At 43.5% G+C, this 20,739-nt stretch overlaps 1 protein-coding gene and 2 long non-coding RNA genes across 3 annotated transcripts; 2 read left to right on the top strand and 1 right to left on the bottom strand.

Moving 5' to 3' along the window:
• Positions 1 to 1,049: 1,049 nt before the first annotated feature.
• On the bottom strand, positions 1,050 to 14,876 carry LOC136444385 (transmembrane protease serine 3-like). Its single transcript, XM_066441918.1, has 11 exons — positions 14,560 to 14,876; positions 13,805 to 13,981; positions 13,236 to 13,379; positions 12,957 to 13,085; positions 11,977 to 12,108; positions 11,550 to 11,810; positions 10,981 to 11,182; positions 10,246 to 10,366; positions 9,324 to 9,474; positions 8,005 to 8,150; positions 1,050 to 1,864 (listed from the first exon to the last, which is right to left on the bottom strand). Exons 1-11 carry the CDS (start codon positions 14,675 to 14,677, stop codon positions 1,697 to 1,699), a joined length of 1,749 nt encoding a protein of 582 aa, XP_066298015.1. The 5' UTR covers positions 14,678 to 14,876; the 3' UTR covers positions 1,050 to 1,696.
• A 969-nt stretch (positions 14,877 to 15,845) lies between these two features.
• Positions 15,846 to 17,382, top strand: LOC136444430 (uncharacterized). Its single transcript, XR_010757263.1, has 2 exons — positions 15,846 to 16,168; positions 16,701 to 17,382. It is a non-coding gene; the product is annotated as an uncharacterized lncRNA (long non-coding RNA).
• A 1,234-nt stretch (positions 17,383 to 18,616) lies between these two features.
• On the top strand, positions 18,617 to 20,670 carry LOC136444424 (uncharacterized). The gene is made up of 2 exons (XR_010757261.1): positions 18,617 to 19,904; positions 20,178 to 20,670. It is a non-coding gene; the product is annotated as an uncharacterized lncRNA (long non-coding RNA).
• The last annotated feature ends 69 nt before the right edge of the window (positions 20,671 to 20,739 follow it).

Below are 20,739 nucleotides of genomic sequence, written 5' to 3'. Positions count from 1 at the left end.
AACTATGGTCTCCCCGCAGTGCCACACAATTATGGGATTTCGAACCGTTCTGCCTTTCTTTCGTGACGCTGAAATCACCCCCAAAAGCCTGAATATTATCCACTAGTCATCCCGCATTGTCGTCCGGAGATCGCTGACGTAAACCTGGACCTCGGACTGAACCCCTGCCGTGAGATTCGTCATTGTGCTTGAAGGTCGAAGTTTTCTGTTACGGCCTTGATCTTATAACTCAAGTAACATTTGACATCCGCCATCTTTTAAACCCTACAAGGTGATTTCAAGGTTGACGGGCTTGAACACGCTTGAGATTCTAGGTCAGCAGTTCTCATGATGCGTAGACGGTACAACACAATTGCTGATGACTTTAAATGTCCCAAACTCTATTTTGTCTTTTATTCTAATTCTACTATAAAGACAACATCACCAGAAGTAAAACGATCATAGAGCAAATACCATGACGTACATTTTACGAGTTGTCATCAATATTTGACAAATCCAAATTTTCCAAAATTTTGCTTACAACTATTAACCACGAAAACATATACCACAGATTTTGATTTTTCGATTGTAATTTTGTGTCTTAATACACAAAGGACTGTTACGCCTTGCCTAATAATTTTGACAATAACGTACACGTTGTTTTTGACTGTGTGCAAATTAGCTGACAAACCGGTACTTTTCACTTAACCTGTCACCTTACATACCGACTGACTGACGCTCGTTCTTTCATCCACAGCGACCTTCCACCTTGGAGTCACAGGTGTGTAAGGAACATCTGCACACCTGTCCACCATCAATGTACCCACTGTGGCACCTGGGCCCCTCCCCCTCCTACCTGCCCCCGGGGTTCTCCGCCGCGAGTCTTAAAACTAATAACTCGTACCCAAAAATTAAAAAGGAGGATTGTCCTAAAGGTAATCAATCATTTCTTTTGTGAACACGCTTCCTCTCTTTGACAGGTCATGTAGGATGGGTAGTTAGCCTTGAAATCAGGACATCCGGTAATTTTTGTTAGGCTAGCCTCGAAATCAGACCACAGGTGAAATACATTTTATGTTCACAAACATCTGTGTAATTCCTTTAAACGATATACATTTAGCAAATAAACAGGTTGATTTGGGTAGCTATGTGTTATTGTTGCCAGTCAGCATAAAGACACTTGAGAGGACAAAGAAAGAAGAGAAAATTAAATCAAATAAAACAATGTAAAATGAAATAAAATAAAAAGGATGATCACACATAAATGGACGCTGTCACAGAAAAAGATTGCCCCTGATTCGGATACGCATCAAAATTCACAGTACTGTAGATACACATATATCTTGGTCCATCTCATAAATCTTGGTACATCTTTTTCACAATTCGTTGTGCACATATTTGCTGTTCACATTAGGCTTTCTTTATTTCAACATACACAAGTGTAGTTGTGAACACATCCACTTTTGCTGAAATCATGTTCTTTCTGTCATAATTTTAACGTTGTAAGGTAGTGGAAAATATTTGACAATCTCTACATTGCTTTCAAAATACATGTATTCTATCTAAATCGTAATTCACAGGTAACATTTTGCTCGGACTGAATCATAACTGAATGTGAATTTCCTTTTGTCAGGCGTGATTTATTTCCCTGGAATTATGAACGGAAATTTTCCCGCCCCCCTTTAAACTGCTTTCAATGGTTTAAGTCTAGTACACGTCATTTGTATTGATCCATCTTTTGCCGTATCCAGTCCATGTACATGGACACCTTGGTGTACACCCCCGGGTAGTTGGCTTCGCCACAGCCCCTACCCCAGGACGTGATGCCCACCAGGTACCATCTCCCATCAGCCTTTTCGCAGACCAGAGGACCGCCAGAGTCGCCCTGGAAAAAGACAACGTATCGTATAAATTTCCTTCCTTTAATCAGTAAAAATTACCCTTGGCAAAAATCACCCGGGATATGACATTTATCAATAAAATGATTGACATATAGTTATATATAGTTAACTCATTGAAAGGTCATGTTAACAACGGTATATTGTAATTGTGAAGTCTACTCAAAGTGTTAACCAAAGTCAGAGTGTAAACATTTTTAGAAGAAGATTTAGACGTCCAATCCTAATATTATCTGAGATGGACTCAATCTCCCATAAACACCTCTGTAGCGCTGTGAACGTGGTCATTGTACTTTCTGTGACCCCACTTTGAAGGGTCAAGTCTTCTCTTCAAAACAGGGGAGCCATGTGGGGGTCCTTCATAGCAAACTTGTGATAGCACTCGTCTAATAACTGTATCATAACCTGTATCAATGGAATATACATATGTATGTCTATTTCAAGTAAAGCTGCTTCTTACAATGGCTAAGATTCCCAAAACCAATATCAGTGATTGCAAAGCAACTTGTTTTTCGGTCGGCTGGGCACTCCTCAGAGTAAGCAGTAATCCTACGGGAACTGACAAGGAAGGAGGCTCATGCGGTATCCCTGCTATTGCAAACAACGAGAGGTTTACTAGTTTAACTAGTCAACCAGGCGCCGTGAACTTGACACGATTGCGTTACCGTTGGCCCTATCAACATCAAGAAGTGTTCGAAAAAGTTAAAAAATACATGGAGATCAAAACGGGTTGATCAGCATCCGATTCGACTTTCGCCAAAACTCCTCCCATACCCTCCCGAGAGGACCACCCTGTTTTGAAGATAAGCACCTTGATCGAGAGGGATGAACGTTAATGAATGGTAAAAACCATCGAACAAAGTGTAACGGCTCATGCATGATGGGGACATTACTGTGAATCCAAACTCTGCCGCGGTTGGTCTTCAGACAGAACATATTACTACTACTGTAGATCAGCGACTTACGTCTACTTTAAGTCTTTGAGTGCTAGATGTGGGCACTGTGCGAATACGTTTTGTAAGCATACATAGGAGTAAGAGAGAGAGAAAGAGAGAGTAGATGGTAAAAGATCTCGCAATGCGTGAAGACAAACTTTTCTTTATCCTCTGAGACTTTGGCATACGTTTGGAAACTCTATATAATAGAAGAAGAAGAATAGTAACTTGATAAGACGATGATTCTCGACTTGTGTTTTGTGAATTAAAAAAAAAGATTTTGTTGCGATTGTTGATGACAGGCATACATAGTATAAGCTCCCACCGATTGTATTTATTATTTTGAACACTTGGCCTGAAAATTACATTTTTGTTTCTGCCGTCCTTACACAGGCTTACAAGCGAAGTGGGGTTTTGTGATAACAGCTTGTCCCTAAAACTAGACTGTTTGTGCGGCGACTTGTGGCGAGACAAAACCACCGTGGTCTGCCGCCCCCACCTTTTCCCGCAGGATGACCCCGGCTGACCTCTACAGATCCCATAATCCCCGGCGGGTCCGAGGAACGACGGCGGTCGTTATATATTCACAGGCAAAACGTACCCTTCTGAGTAATGAGGCCTTTTTTTAACGTACTCGAGGCACCTCCTCGATAACAGACACCCAATTTTACGTCCCTTCCGAAAGACGAATGCAGCTCCAACTGGATGCCCTTCCCCGGATTCGAACCGAGGTCTCCCAGTTACCAACTACATGTATTTGGAACCAGGAGCTCAAATGTGCAGCCGCTCCCAATTGAGCTACAATTATGCAACATCAATGACAGAAATCCACAGACTTAAGCAGATGAAGAGTCAGTGAAGAGGCAGGATGTGACATTGGACAGTTCGTCTCTAAAACGTCGCAAATCAAGACAGATAAGGACGAAATAGGATTGACTTAGTGGATTAGCACATGGTTAGACTTGATGTAACTTAAATGTTTCCAGGGCAAGGCTATACTAGCATAAAGTCTTAAAACACTTGCAGAATTCTGCTGCGTCTTTTCTTGTACACCTGTCACTTCTTTTCTCTTTGAAGTTACCTCTTTGCCCATTTCCTGTTAATTGTTAGGCCCGGCCCGGGTGTCTTTGATATGGACACCTGCTTATCCTGGCCGGTCCATAACAGATCTTCTGCAATTTCGCGGACTAGACAAGATACAAAGTCGCAGCGCACCTGTGTTTGCCAGAGTGTGATATTCAATACAGCCATCTTCTTTGACAAGGCGAAAGTCTCATGATTACTCAGTTCTGGCAGTTGTTCATTGAAAAGATCACAAATGAGAGAATGGCTGTTCTAGCTTTGAGTCTGAGTTTGTGATGTGTCTAACCTCTCCCTTACTTCCCATTAAGTCAACAGGTGCTTCACCTCTGTTGCTCCCGTGTCATGGACAGCTTAGGAAAGGTAACAAGGAAGCAAGAGATCACGTAGTGGGTCGACAGGACTTCAAAGCAAAGTTTCCGTGCACTAGTTCTCATTTTCCGGCTGACTTTGTAGCTCTTTCCGGTCAGGAAAGGTCTAGAAGGTGTAGGAAGTAACGGGACTTTGTTACTAATATTGGAAGTATTTCCCACGATTTCTCGCCAATACTTGATGCCCTTTAGGTAGCTAGGATCGCGTAGGCTATGTTTTGATCTGCAAATTTGATGTCAGTCTTCGTCCATGCCCATCGTAACGCACTACCCTCTCTCCCTGTCAGGAAATATTGCGCATTTCTATCCGAAAGAGTGAATGGATTCTCCCCGAATTCTGACACCGGTGATGTCCAAACCGCCACTGTTTCTAATACTGTACACGGTTCCAGCAGCGCGGGCACGCAGTGGCCAACCTAAATGCTCCACTGTACACCACGGCCAAGGTCGTCAGCTGGCAGTAATCTCATTAAAAGCAAAGGGGCGAACTAAGACAACACTCGTATTTGTTACAGTTGGACGGGGATTACAAGAATGTTGTAAAAGCTACGGGTTATTCCATCTCCCAAAACTGGAGCAGGGTCAGTCAGGAAACTTTCCTTTCCTTCCCTCCATATGATTTTATTTGCCATTTGTACAAACCTTTTGAATTTTCCTCACTTTTCTTTGGAAAACAATCGTCAACGTCTCTCCACCGACAACTTTGGTATGGTGTAAAATGGTGTAACAAAGAGGCGAGCAACACAGTCTGTCGGTCCCGGGAATCGAACCTGCGCCATTGGTGGCGCTATCACTGTTACAATGGGATAACCTTGATCTAGTCGTTCGTGCATAACAGCGACTGCAGCTGAACACGCGGCTATGACTATGTACTGTTGAACGCGACTCTGTCAAATCTCAAACGTGAACTTGACCGCTGCTGTCAGCAGGCTGGCCGACCTCTTTATACAGGCCACTGAGACTGCATGCTAAGCACCCTCGGGTTATACAGCCTACTTTGGGGCAACGTGAAATCAAACTTCTGTACAGCATCACCTGCAAACGTTGTAGAAGGAATGCAAAACGACACGTTCTAACGAACCTTTTTAGAATTAAAACGTCAAGTCTAATCTCTTCCATCAAGTTCGCGGGAAATATAAGCATAAAAGAAATACACCTGCAGGTAATATTAGATAAATATGACTTTCTCTCTATTTGGCAAAGTATACTTAGTAACACATGCAACAAAGGGTCTCTGCCTGTATTCTGTTCAGCAAGGACATAACATCTATGATGTCCTTGCTGTATTAAATGCAACTTTATAGGCTTTAGATCACTATCTTTTTGGCAACGGCACAAAATTGCTCAAATACGCCTTAAACGTTTCCAGAACAAAGAAAATGTCGACAAGAAACACCAACCCCTGACAGCCCACTCCTTGATTGTTACGAGTGGTGTGGGTCACGGCTGGTTTACTCCCGCCACGCGACATAACCAGCTTTAATGAAAACACCCCTACATCAGGTCATAGATGCCACGTTCAAAGCCATGCCTCCTCCCGCTATTTCACCCATATCTCATTCCGCGCAAACTCATGTTTCTCAGGGTTAAGCGGTTGACTTTGAACTTGGGTGGAGCGTGGGAGAGGGAGAGATATGATTTTACAGAGCAGCGTGTTGGGAACTGTCAAATTTCTTTATCAACCCGACGTTAGTTGTTTCTCATAATCTGTGTAGCAAACAATGGCAGCCACATTTCACAGGCGATGCGATACCGCTGTGTGTTAATCCACGTGACAAAACTGCAGGTGTGTTGTTCTAGCAACGTAAGCTATGCAGTAACTTGTAAGTCTTATCAGGTGATTTTGTACGCCAAAGGTTATCTCGTGCGCGGTCTCCAGTCCAAACAGTCCGGCAACACCAAAAGGACGGAGCCGCGACATGAAAGAGTTTTAAGTTTCTGTTTTCTTAGCCGCAGATGTCCAAAGCATATTAAACTGCAGGGACGACGTGTAGACATCTCATAACAAGACAAGGGCACATGTGCAGCCGCGCTAAGCATAGAGACATCGAAGGTTTGGCGATGGTAGATAGAAATGATGGGGGTACCTACCGTATTTTTTCCTTCAATATCAAATTAAAAGCTACACCCTAAATGGTCTGAACTTGTCATACTTCCGAGCCGAGTTTTTGTTGGCTATGAGACTTTCTACGTTCTACAAATCTGAAACAACAAGGAAAATTTCCAGACATGAGTATTTGGTTTGACGACGGCGGAATGTCTGGAACTATGCCGGAAAGGTGGACCAAAGTTGGACCAGTGGAACAACACTTGGATCCCCATCTTGCAACACAGAAAGTGCCGTGGTCATACCCAAAACGTCGTCAGGATTCAGCGCGATATTTAAGAATGCCCTATGATATGATCATGCCCTGTACAAGATCGTTAACACACAACGGAGAAATAGGGGAGGGATAGAGGAAAGGCAGTGGCAACGGATGGAGGGGGGGGGGGGGTGGGGTTGGAGAGAGGGAGAGAGGGAAAGAGAGGAGTTAAGCACTGTTGACGTTTAAAAAGTTGAAATAATGGTTATAGTCGTTTTATCAAAGTTACAAGCTCCTTGGTTTTATCAACATCTAATTGTTCTGGCGTTGTCGTTAATCAATGAAAATAATAGTGCGACTGAAAACAACTTCCGCACAGCCTAAACATGTTGAAAGATATCTAAAATAACACAAACAGAAAAGACTTGTCTTTCCTGACATCGTTTTGACACGGCCGCTCAGTTCCTGCGAAAATCCCCCATTAGCTGTTTCTCCCACTGAGTACCTAATTCGTCCAATAACGATCGTTTAGTCTCGTGTAAATCCGTCTGGCTTCGGTTCCAGTTCGAGAAACCCGAAAGCCAAACTCTGGGTACGAGACTCAGATAGAGAAGGGCACGAGGTTTAAGTTTTAAGTATACAACCCTGCATTGGGTTACAGCTGTCTAAAGTCCGCGCTGTTTGAACTCAGTTTTCCGAGCGGAAGTGATTTAACCAGATCCCTACTTAGACTCTGTCATCGTCTCTACACTCATTTTCTTCGCCGCTGCGGAAAATCGAGACATCAAAACTGCGTAAACTTTAGCTTGATATACAGGTCGGTGCTTGTCTAATATTAAACAAACTTGTCCCCTGTCGAAGCCGGGGGATTATGTGGACGCTTTGATGTAGTGGTTCGGTTCGGTAGTTCCTTAACCACGTGCCAGAATGTTTTGACTACTGTGGTTCTGGTCTGCAGACGTTTGTCTAACCTCAGTTCTTCCGCGCGCGAGTGGTGCAGATATGCTGCTGTCCGGTAGGTGGTGTTTATGGTTGACGATCTGATTGGAACAAATTTTCCTTACGCGGCTTTTGGCGACGCCTAAAGGTCGGGGGCATACGTGTTTTGAGGGTGGTACGGTCGCCTCATTGTAGTCGGAGTGTCATCCTAGTTAGTTCCAAGACTCCCGTAGTCTCCCTTGGTTGGTGAAGGGAGAATATGGGAGTCCTGGTAATAACTAGGATACACTCAGGCTAGCTTCATTGTAAAATATGTGGGGTTACCACCAGTACATACACATTTACAGGATATGGTGGCGCTACTAACGCTACAAACGGCGAAAAGATTGATAGAAAAGTTGACAGTACGCTTCGGTCAACCCTTAAAAAGTTTCAGATGACATATTTACGTGTATTCTTAGACTTCCTTAATGACGGATATCTGTAGTAAACTGCTTACCTGGCATGTGTCCACCCCTCCAGCCATTTTTCCCGCGCAAAGCATCTTGTCGGTGACGTAAGAGTTGTACGACTGTGGTTGGTTACACGTGTCGTGAGGCACGAGGGGAAGTTTGACCTCCTGAACCACATGGGACTGTACCTTCTCTGTGGGGGAAAACACGTGCTTCTTTAGTTAACGCATGTTTTTTGGCGACGCCTCAGGGGCGAGCCAAATTGTTACTATATTGTGTGCAGATTGCAAGAATTTTAGGAATTGTACAGGAATGTGAAAGTCTATGGGACGATAACTCAAGAATGCCTGGATGTATTGTCTTCATATTTTGTAGGTGGGTAGGTCTATGGGAGACCTTGTAATGATTGGATTTTGGACCCTCTATCAACTTTCTATGGTACTGCAGGGGAACTTTCCCTTTTCAAATCTCGTCTTCTGAACATGCTATAGTCATGATTTTTAGTGGTGGATAGCTCTTTGTTAGGAAAATATGTCTTGTAGATTTGGACCCCCTAGCGGCTTTTTTTGGAACTGCAGGAGCTGATTTTGACTCAAACTTTGAAAGAGAATAACGCAAGAAGGGGATGACGGATCATCATAATTTTTGGTGTGTAGATAGCTTAAGTGATGATTTACATAATCATGTGCCAATTATGCAAATCAATATCTGATTTGCATAATTAATGAGGACAGTCAATAAATCAGCTGCATTCTATTATAGGACTCCCAAACACATGACATATGTAACTGAGAAAGAGATAAATATCTATAGATATCAATTATGCAAATTGATACTTAATTTGCATAATTAATGACAAAATACTATAAATCCATAGTGGTAAATGATGGGGATTCAGTTTTTGCACTATTTGGAAGTTAAGTAAATGTAGCCACTATTAGACACAAATCTTGGATAGAGGGCCTCATTAACATAATTTATGAGGAAATGGTACGATATCTTTTTTTGTGAAAACAAGATTTTCATACATTGGACAACCTGTGTTATTTTGGTAGAGAAGGTGATCGACTGATGTGATTTATGCGAATTATGCGAGGTCCTTATTTGCATGTGGGTTAAAAACGAAAATGTTAACAGAGACCACCGTCCCCATGGCAACATCTTTTTATATTGCCAATCTTGTTTCAAAAGTGAACGATAAATTGACAATTTCTCTGTCTAAGAAAACATAGAAAACATCACTGCAAGAAATCCAACCTTTAAGCATACCTTAAGCATACGTAAATATAGCGTTTATACATACAGCATGAATAAACGCTATCTTTACGTATGCTTAAGCTTTAAAGTACGCTTGATATCGTCTCACCCTCGGTCAGCCCCCAGCCGGCGGTATAGCAGATAGAATGCTCGCTGAACTCCTCGCCAGACTCCGGAAGGCAGATCAAGTTGATGCCGCCCTCGGCGTACTCCACGGGTTGGTCCATCTTCACCAAGGCGATGTCATTGTTCACAGTGTACTGTCGGGATATACGGCAAGGTCATGAGGACGAATATAGATTTGCTGTGCTATAAGGACATGTGTAGGGTTGTCATTTTCAAGCAGATATCAGGAGGAAAGATCGTAACGTTTTTCTCGGAGGAGGGTACCATTTCTCTTCCTTTTCAACATCTACTTGGAGATTTTTTTTTAAATTATCGAACTGTATGACGAGAAGCAAGTTTTACAACTCAATGCCTGCGCTGAAGAATCAGCAAAGAGTCATGATCATCGATTGTCATCCTTAACTCGACAGACGTGCCGTACCTTAATGCCTTCGCTTTGCCTACAATTTGTTAGCAGTCTAGTCGGAATGGGGGGGGGGGGTCCCTGTGGTGTACTGGTCTACGCTTCTGTCTCTCACCACATGTGGTTCAAATTACTTGGACCAGAAGGACTGAGGTTCAAGGCCCAGGTAGGACACCTCTGGACAAGAGGCGCATTGAGTCATACCAAAGACTTTATAAAAATGGTACATACTTCTGAAACAGTATAGAAGTTAAACACACTTCACTGCCAGTGGACCAGCCCCCTGCTAAAGTGATTGCACCACAATGTGGCCCAGGACTATGAAACGGAGATGGACACCGCCCTATACATCAATAATGATGTGGGAGGATTTTAACTAAACTTTTTAACTAGTCGGATTGAATATGATAGTCCTGGAGATCTGGAATGGAGGCGCTTTATTTGCTGTCGGTAATACTAGACTCGGTATAGACAGGTAGAAATTAGAACGGTCCGTCTTCACCTGGTTGTAGCCGGAGTGGATGATGATACTGGAGGCTTTTCGCGCCTGTTCGTGAGGGTCGTACGAGTTCTCGGTGAGGTAGTGCTTCCCCACCATCAGTTTCAACATGTCCGGGTACAAACTGGGGAGGAGGAGGACATGAGATGTAACTCTTTGTGCGAGTTCATGGATGCGTATGTTTGATCATGTGCGTTGTCATGTGTTATTGGCATCCAAAGTATCAAAGACGAATTGCTTGGAGGAAGTAGCCAATCAGAGATGATTTACTGGTTTCCACGTGGCCGTTGCAGTAATATATCGACCACGATTGGCCTAGCGCTTCAAGTCGCATTTATCGTGAATGTCGGCCGATGGAATATATGAGAGCACCAAATTTGCGGCCAAAAATGGAGACAGTGACGGCTTCACCACAGCTAGAAAAAACACGTTAATTGCTTAGCATTCCGTGAACAGGGTTGATGGAGTCAACCGAAAATTGGGGTAAGTCCCAATTTCTTCTCATAGAGTTGGAAGAAAAGTTTAGTCTCGTTAATAACGTTAATTGCTTGGGAACATAAAAGCGTATTCTCCAAGCAGCGGTTCTATCGGGGGGCTGGGAGTGTCCGGGACTTTTAACGCTGCCCTTCAAGGGAGGTCAGCGTTAAAAAAACTCCACACTCCTAGCCCTCCGATTGAAACCTTTGCTTGGAGAATAATAATAGCGAAGGGTTAGAAGACATCAGGGCCAGAACTCACTGAAATCCCATGCCGACGATACAGTGCGCGGCCGTGGCGACCCACAGATTGTCGATCAGCACTGCCCCGCAGTACGGCGTGTTGGTGTTCTCCTTCTTCAGCTGCACCAGCCACGGCCAGGCACCCGTCACGGCAGGGCTGCCCCCGATAATACGATGCGAACCGACGTACGCGTTCACCTGCCGGGCACCGCAACCAGTCACTGCGGGACGAAAGGCAACACGAATGGCATCGACAGACGATAACTAGGAATTGTTCAAAGGAAGGTATCTGTTGAAGACCTGTGATGTAACTTTAATCGTAACAACTTCATCAATAACGCGGGTGTAAAGTTTTCAAAAAATTTTCAGACAGACATGTTCATATACCATCCGTACCCAGGCAAACAGACTTGTCGTCGGTGCTGAACACCATTCACACACGGGTAACATGTATTTGTCCTTGGTGCTGAACACCATCAACACACAGGCAAACACATCTGTCCTTGGTGCTGAATACTATCCACATACAGGCAAGCAGCTGTATCGATAATGCAGGCGTGGAGTTCTCTGAGTAAAGTTTCCACTCACTAGGCTCAGTGTAACACGGTGGCGGGTCTCCACAGTTGGTAGTCTCGGAAGTCGGCCCCTCACACAGCTGAACGGTCAGACAAATCCTTGTACGAGTCTTTTCTCCGTCGCAGAACTCCGAGCACGCCGACCAGTCTGTCCAGCTGCCCCAGACGCCAACAGGGACCGGGGTAGTGGTAGTGGTAGTGGCAGCAGTGGTGGTGGTCGTGGGGGCAGGAGACGTCGGGTTCCAAGCCGCCATAACGATGTTGGAATTCTGGTCTGAGTGTACAAGAAAGGGTTCACAACAAAAATGAATCCATTTTGACGAGGACGCCGATTGCGCAGGTAATATACATATGGCCGCAATCTTACCGACCGGACTAAATCTACTCAGACTAGCAAAAGATAGAAAAAAGCACAAGAACACGAAGCTGTTCACCCCTACTTTCTGATTTTGCACAGTTGATCTCATCCGAACCGTCCCCGCAGTCATTTGAGCCGTCACAGTGCCACTCCTGCCACACGCAGAACTGCCCATGCGCGCACACCAGCGCCCCCTCCCAGCAGCGAGACTCAACTGCAGGATCAAAGAACGACACTTAATCGGTATTCATTGAAAAGAGGAAGGGTCAAGGGAAATGAAAGCGAAAATACATGGCAGACCTAAACTGCCGTTTTCTTGACTAAGTCTGCTAAGCTAAGATATGGTGGAAAAGTCCGATCCTGGACACACGCAAGGTCTGTTGCAATCCTCCTTTCTAGTCCAAGTGAGAACAGCTGGCATATTCTCTGAGCATATTCTTTGTACTTATATCGGCGTTTCATATGCGGTACCATTCGCATGCCGAATACATGCTTGAATGAAACTACGTGTTTGTGTTCTTGCGAATTCAATACGTCAAATGATTTTATTTCCTACACGACGGCAAAATATACCTTAGGATACCTTAAGCCCCCGTCACAAATAAGAAATTCACCTCGGCCGACGTGTTGGCGAGCTTCAAATTTGCATTTTCGGCCGAAGTACGGCCGACGTCCTGTCGATTACGCGGGCTTCGGGCGATCTTTAGAAATCATAGTTGATCCAAATATTGGCCTTTTACCAGGTTAGTCGATACTGACCTCTTCCATGTCCAAGTGATGGTACCATCTCATGGGGGATCTTTAGTTTTTAGTGTTCGACGGACGTTACCCGAGATTTTCATTGGAAAATACGGTCGACGCTCGCGCGATTTTGAAATTCGCCGAGCTTCGGGCGATCTACAAAGTCGGCCGACGCTCGCATGAATTGTGACGCCGGCTTAAGGACATCTCGGTGTAGAAGGCTTCTTCTTGCCTGTTAGACACCCTCTTAAAATATGGGGCAAGTTTATCGACCGACGGGGTCCTTGTCATTCTTTTTCTCCTGCTTTTTTTAGAACTTACTTGAGCCGCACTCTGCAATAGACTCATCCTTATAGTCCTTGCAGTCCAGTATGTGGTCGCATTTCCAGCTGTTGGCCACACAAATGACGCCGTTGGCTCCCAAGCAGCTGAACAGTCCTTGTCCGCAGTCTGGTGACAACATAGCAGTTAAGAATCTTACAGAACAAGTCTTATACTTGAAATGAATTAAACTGTCCTCGGAATGCAACTTAATCAATATAAAAAATCAATCAATCAATCAATCAATCAATTCTTCAGTCAATCAACCAAGTGACCAACCACAATTCAGCTCGTCCCTTCCATCAACACAGTCACGAATGCCGTCACAAATCCAATTCCAGGGAACGAGGTTCTTCTTTGTCCCGGGCGGTCGGCGCTGACTGTTTTTAGACTGTCTCTTCTTGCGAGAACCCGTGTCACATTCTGCCAACAAAATAACAGGGAAATTGCGTTTTTTTTGGTCATATTAAGATTCTTGAAAACCCCTAACTAAAAATTTCTGGAAACCCTGAACGTTGTTTCCCTAAATTTCAACATGTCTGTCTTTTGCATTTGCATATATAGGGAGCCTCAGACTATGGATAACTCCTTTCTTAGTTACCAAAGTTGCCATCTTGGGTACATCCACTCCACCAACATGGCGACGGCGAGTATTCATTTGGCGTAAATTAAGACATGACGTGAAGGTTCTAAAACACTTCTAGACAATATTATGCGAACCGACCGATGGAGGCCATATATATCTAGACATGAGTAAAGTCACGTGGTTAAGTATGGTCGAGACAGTAACTGTTTGCAAGTCAGAGGCCTTTACCTTTGACCTGCGCATACGCAGAGAGCTGACTCACCAAAGCACATGTTTTCATCGCTGGCGTCCGCGCAGTCGTTGAAGGTGTCACACTGCCATCTCCAGGGGATGCACTCGTCCCCGGACGCACAGGCCCACTCGTTGTACCCACAGCCGCCGGCAGACTTAACACCGGGACGGCTGGATGGGCGGTGTGAGGACTCCATACTGCCGTTAACTAAAAAGACGGAAATACCATTTTGAAGCCGCTCCAAAGGGGTTCGACGGCAACTTTTATCGAAATTGCAATTATCGTCACAAACACCTGCATGTCCAAACTGCTAGGTTTCATGGAAAACCGGTCTATTCACATGTCTTTTGCAAAGCAATGTACAGAATCTGAGACTTTCCGGGACCTCCTCCCTCCCCACTTTGCCCCTGATGGGGTTATCTTGGTGTTAACTTGTCAACTTGAAGTAGAAGAATATCCCCCCTCCCCATTCATTGTCTATAGAATCCCAATGCCCTACATTCGCATGACTTTCATCTAAACTACAGTTTCAGTGACATCCACTAGTAAGGGAAAATAATCGTGACAATGTACTGACAAAAGTTTCGTCGTTTGCAATCCTCGATTATTCGCAGCATAAAATCAAACTAAATCAAGACAATTTACCATCACGGAAGAAAGTTTGGAAAATGGTTGCTTTCCGGCCATATTAGATAAATACAGTGCAACAACATCAATGCCAATGTAAGAACTATTTCTGCAACAAACCAAAACAATGTTAACAGAAGTATTTTGTGTGAAAATACCTCTTGGGGCATCTTCAGTACGATCCACGCTGTTAAAAGGTCGAGGCGATGACAAAATGGCGGGCATGAGAGCAGAGAGAAGTACCAAAAAGACTACAGAATCCAGGCAATTAGCCATAGCTGGGTGAGGAAATGGCACGACGGTTGAACGGTATACCGTAGCGAGAAGTTCTTGTCGTGAGGTGGGGGCGGATAGGTAAACTGTTGAGGAAATCTACGGCTATGTCGGCTGCACCATGCACTGCCCACAAGACGTGAAAACCAATCCTTGTGATGCGGAGACTGAGCACCTGGTGTCATCACCTGATGAGTGATCAGAGTTACCATTGGAATTCGTAAAGGTGACTGCATTTGATATACGTGCAGTGCAGGTACAAGTCGCCAGGAGCTTCTGACCAAAGCTGGTCATCTATCTTAGTAGGTCTAGACAGCAAACGAACGAGCATTATAACAGGAATGGGACATTGAAGTCCTTGACTAACTTTTTCTTCGTTACACAAGCGTCTGTGTATGTTTGCTTTTGGGTAATTATAGATAATCATGATTGCAATGATGTTGTGGGCGCTCATTCCTCTTATTCGTCGACGGCAAAGTCGACGAAAAACGTTGTTCTAGAACATGTCAAGATAATGATACTTAGCTGTTGTGAGGTTGTCTAGTTGTTCCAGAATAAATTTGCATGAAATTAAGATTGGCATAACTTAGGCCATGTTGATTTGATTACATGGATGACACCCAGTGGGAACTCTAAAACTGATGCGAGCGTGCGTATAAAAAAAGTATGGCAAAAAAAGTTGTCATCATTATAAAATCTACGTGGTCATGATCAAGGTTGAACAAGCGACTAAACACACAGAGTATGGTATATCAAATAATACATTTTTCATTTTTGTTCTTTCACATCTTCTTTGATTTTGGAATTGGCCTTGGCATTCTACGGCATTATTATAGTACAAATGTACCCATTCTTGGAAATACTTTGTGTGCAATTTACGGTATAAACTTGCTAATTTTCCAACTGCTTTGTATGATTTATAGTATGGCCCAATTTTTTTTTGAAACGGACAAAAATTGATGGCCGTGCGGATGTCATCCATATAATGAAATCAGCATGGCTTTAGTTGGAATACGAAAACATCACGGAGGCCGTATTGACAGAAGTAAAAAGAAATTTTGAATGTCAACACGAACTGCCGAGCATGAGACGTATGACGTATGGTACACGAGCCCCTGAGCACTTTGTAAGAGCATTAAAAAGTTTCTGACAATCGGACATAAAGAGATGACTAAAATGTTGCGGCTTCTCCATGTTCGTTGCATGTTGCTCGGAAACAGTTATGACGTTTCTGTGACTGTGGAAAAGCGTTTATGACGTCACAATCAAACAAAACAAAGGACAAACACTTAACTGCACCAATAGTGTTTAAAACATGGGTTCTTTCCCGTCAAAGAGTAAAAAGAAAGAGAAGAAGCAAGGAAAGAAGCAACCCCACAAAATCAGTCCCTCTAGTACACCAGAAGAGGTTCGGCGCAGCCTGCCCAGACGGACGGCCCGGAGAGCGTCGATGGTGCCGGGACTGGATACAATTCGAGACGATCCTGATGAAGAGTACGTAGTTTTGCCATGTCATGTATAACATGTATGGGGCTACTTGGCGTTCCTACTTCTACTCCTGCCTCAAATACACAAAGGTCTGGGCTGGCATGGGAGGCATGTGGACCGCTCTGGACTTGGTAGTAACAGGGAGCCCGTTACTCGTATGATGGAATTATGTTCACCACAATAGGAAAGGCAAAGAAATACCATTCAGGCTCTTCCGTCGTCTGTACTGGCCAAAGCACTAGGCAGTGTTTCATACATCTGTTATGTACAATAGTATCCTCTAGCGGTCTGGTGTTCAGTAGCCCCACTTCTGGACCATGGGGTTGCGGGTTCAAATCCTAACCTACCGTTATTGTTCCGAACCCCAATTTGCAATCCGTTGGTACGGTAGTGGGTAGACTTAGTGTCCTTCAGAGGGGAGGTTAAGCTGGAGATATCTTGTTAAAAAGATGAAGGGAAACACGCATCAAGGACCCACCTCATATCATGTTGAATAGAGGTACCATCGTAACCGAACGTGTCGCCTTTTGTCTCACAGAGAAGCAGGCAACTGGGTCTTTGGCTCAACGGAGAGTGCGAACATCGCTGACAGGGAAGATGTGGATGCCTCCGCCCAGAGCAGATCATCTGATCACAGCAACAAACTAGGCAGCCCACGATCTAGATCATCAGAAAAGACATAGGGAGGAAAACTGTACCGTTCCACTGCAACTGGATAGACACTGTCTGTGTTCTGTAATGCTCTCATCATGGAATTTTCTCAGTGCCCTTGATACACAAAGTCCCAAAGTTATGATTTACACTACGTAATATTCATCAGTGAATATCAGATATTTTTAAGCGCTACAATGACACCGCCACTGTCCACTCAATATTCAATATTGATATCGATAAGCTGAGAATGATACAACGTCGAACAGTTGTACTGTTGGATATCTATGTGTTATACCGAACGAGATCTAGAGGCAAACTGACACTTTTCAGCGGAATTAGTCGTCTTGAATAGTTGCATCCTACTTTGTACATACAGTACAATATCAAGAAGTCAATAGATCAGTGCATGTAATTATAAAGTAGTAAGAACAGTTAAAAAGGAAAACCCGAAAAATGAAGTCAATCCCAGTAATTTGATTGAATTTTGAACACCTTGTTTGTGTTGGCATCTTGTTGGCATGTGGATTACTTGAACACCAGTAAATGTCATTAATCTTCGACTCACATCCACATCTTCTGTTCATTCTTTACTTATATAGTGTCCTGGCTTCATTCAAGGAATGCGTCCGACTAAAAACCTGGAAATCATAATATTTTTATTGCCCCAAACACGATCCATCCACAGGTTGGCTGGTTACGTATACAAAATTCGAATGAAAATATCAGCATCAAATCAACGACGACTCCTTGAAGGAATCCCCCCATATATTATTTGCCCGTTTATGAAGGGATTTCGGAAATCGTTAAATAGAGAGGGTAGTAATGTCGGAAGCGAAATTCTCAGAATTTCACATTATTCACAGGTGGGACATTCGCATGAAAGTTGATCTGAGTTGGTAACTACATAATGAGAAATAAACCGTTCTCGAACTCAAAAAGTTTCACCGTGTCTACAGCACTTGGGCCAGATAGCTGATGAAGATTCGGTCGAAAATTCCGGCGAGTGAAGCTTTTTGAGTTGGAGAACACTTTATTTCTCATTAAGGTGGGACATTGTCATGGACTTTCCCAGACCACAGCGACAGTACTGGTACATACTTTCTAGCCTTCAACTAAACACAAAGAGATCGCTTGCTTCCTGTTTCAATATGAACATTCGAACTGGCTACGCACGACAAATAGAAGCTGTGGTTAGAAGCTTTCAAAAGGCACCCGCCATCGTTCATCGGCCCTGATGGTAGTCAATGTGTTTGGTGTGGGGTGACATATTTTCTGTTTGATGAAATCAATAAAACGCACGAAATCCTCTGTTTTGGCTTGTGCCTAGCTTTTTGATCAGAAATGTGAATTCCTGTCAATGACATAATATCTAATACATGTTCTTGCATCAGGGCCATTGCTACTTCGGAAAATTTAATTTGCGTTACAAATGTACCTGTTCTGGATGCTGTCTATTATGTACATAAGATTTCTTCAGTTTCTACCCCATATAACCTATAACTATATAGGTTGAATGAATATCAGTTGAATCTCATGAATTTGAATTTCACATGTCAGAGTCAGAAAGTTTCGAGGAAGAATCAGCCGGCTGTGGAGTCAACACTATATCAAAGTTCTCATGTAATTCTATTCCTAACAACGGTTTATAAATGTTAACGTTACATGTAACGTAACAGAAGACAAACAAATTCAGTTCTTACCGGAATAACATCGTCGTTCAATCGGGGTGTGGAGAGGACCTGGCTAAGTTTGTGCACGCTTATTTGTGTTCTCAGACTGGTAACTCTGAACGTCATAGAACTGAAAATGGAAACGTCATAAGATATATGCTCAGTCACTCCGGTGGCCCTCCGTTGACCGGAGGTGACCCCAGTGTCCTCAACTGACCCCAAGAACAACTGCCCCGTGGGTTACCGTAGAACGCTATATTCTCTACAACATTGTAAAGCGTGATGCAAACAATTGGCCAATTGCTTATGTAAATAGTGCACCATGCCCATACCTTTTATTTTCACAGGCTTTGCCAAGCACAACCATATAGACATCTCCCGCACTGCAAAACTGCAACGGCAACTACGGATTTAAATTGGTACATTGACGTAACAACTTGTTTATTTGGTTTTATGCGTGCCTTTCAAGTTACTGTATAAGCTTTTATCTGGGGTAGCCCAACCCAGTGTTGTGACTATTGCTCTACAGTGGGGCCCTTTGATAGCTCATAACAGGCGCACTGCATATACTGCGAAAATCCATGGTTTATCATTTCAGTTTTGAGACCAAATAATCGAGGAATTTTTCAGCAAGACGACATGGTCTCTAGCAGTAGTAGAATGAGCAAAGTGGTTGAGTCATCAGCCATTGATATCTGAAAGATTTTCCCAATTCTTTTACATTGTACTTTCAATGTCGTCTGTGTAAAAATCAACACATTAATGAACCGCTACCTGCTAAGGACATATAGGAAAGTGACATTTCAATCTATCTATTGCGATAAAAGATAAGGAAACATTTATCGAAAAGAAGTTTCCAACAAATATTTGTCAGACACTGATTTTCAATCAACGGCCCACGTTTTTTCAAGCATGCTGGAAGGCAAAATCGTAAAGTTTTTCGGTTCTGTGTTTGTTATACAAACGTCCTTCCAACATCTGCTTGGAGATTTTTTCCGAACATCTCAACGTCACAAATGGATATGACGACATAGTGTAGATCGTCGCTTGGTACCCTTGGTCAAAGCATAACGAACATCTCAAAACAAGCACTGAGGGCACAACGTTCCCGGAAGAAAACGGACTCTTGTCTTCAAGATTTAACATGGACAGACTTGTCCACAAAGCTCTCGCCGACACGTGATCAAAATGGGATGCACGATTTCAAAACGAACCTCCTCTATCCATCTATTAAAACGGGCGGAAATAATTTCACATCATACCACTCCTACGATCACAGTGATGGAAGACGACGACGAGGATCTCCCTATCTCTGCCATAGAAGAGATACAGAGAATGAACAGGGCGCGAAGGAGGTCTCGCAGACGGTCTTCCATCGCTCCAGGGGTGGCCGCAATCGTCGAAGAACAAGATGAAGGGTACGTACAAACGCTGTCTTGTTTCAAACGCAAAGTTTATGCTTCTTATGCGTGTAGATATGATATCATTATCATCTTGCCATAAAACTAGATATCTGAACCTATATTTCCATCATTAAAAAAGGAACGGGAAGAAGTCGAATCCACATAACAAATTTCCGTTTCTGCACCATCTTGAATGTATGCACTATGTATACATTTTGTTCTGTTGAATAGTTAAATAATAAACCATTCAAAGGTCCCAACTACGTTACATCTTTCCTATGCATGCAGATCAGCAAGTGACCATGCTTTTGGCGGGAAGGGCCTTGTTGCTGCCCCGTTCGCTTCACCGCGAGGCTCCATCTCCTTAGATCCGAACACACCAAGTGGCCATGCCTTTGGCGGGAAGGGCCTTGTCGCTGGCCCGTTCGCTTCACCGCGAAGCTCCATCTCGTTAGACCCGAACACACCTCTGCTACTAGGACCCACGACTCCGGAGCTGCTGAGACTGAAAGGGGCTGTTGAACTCCCAAAACTCTCAGAAGACTCACTTGACCAAGACGAGAGCTGGTGAAATATCAAGGCTGTGGTTGCCACTGACTGTGATAAATTGTCATGACAGAATTATAGCATTATGACGTTACGATGCATATCTAATATGATAAACAATTTCTGAGAACATATCCTAAAATTCATGAAGAGTTCCAAAATCTTCAGCTATGTCAAAACACAGCATTTGAGGCCATTTTGTTTTGTCACAACATAAAATGCCTTCTGTAAGTAACGTCTTTATCTAGTGGGTCATATTTTGTTGTGTGCAATTATTCATATTTTTCTACATAACTATATGTTT

Source organism: Branchiostoma lanceolatum, chromosome 1 (genome assembly GCF_035083965.1).
Source record: "Branchiostoma lanceolatum isolate klBraLanc5 chromosome 1, klBraLanc5.hap2, whole genome shotgun sequence".
Classification (NCBI taxonomy): domain Eukaryota; kingdom Metazoa; phylum Chordata; class Leptocardii; order Amphioxiformes; family Branchiostomatidae; genus Branchiostoma; species Branchiostoma lanceolatum.
This window is presented reverse-complemented; position numbering and strand designations above follow the sequence as displayed.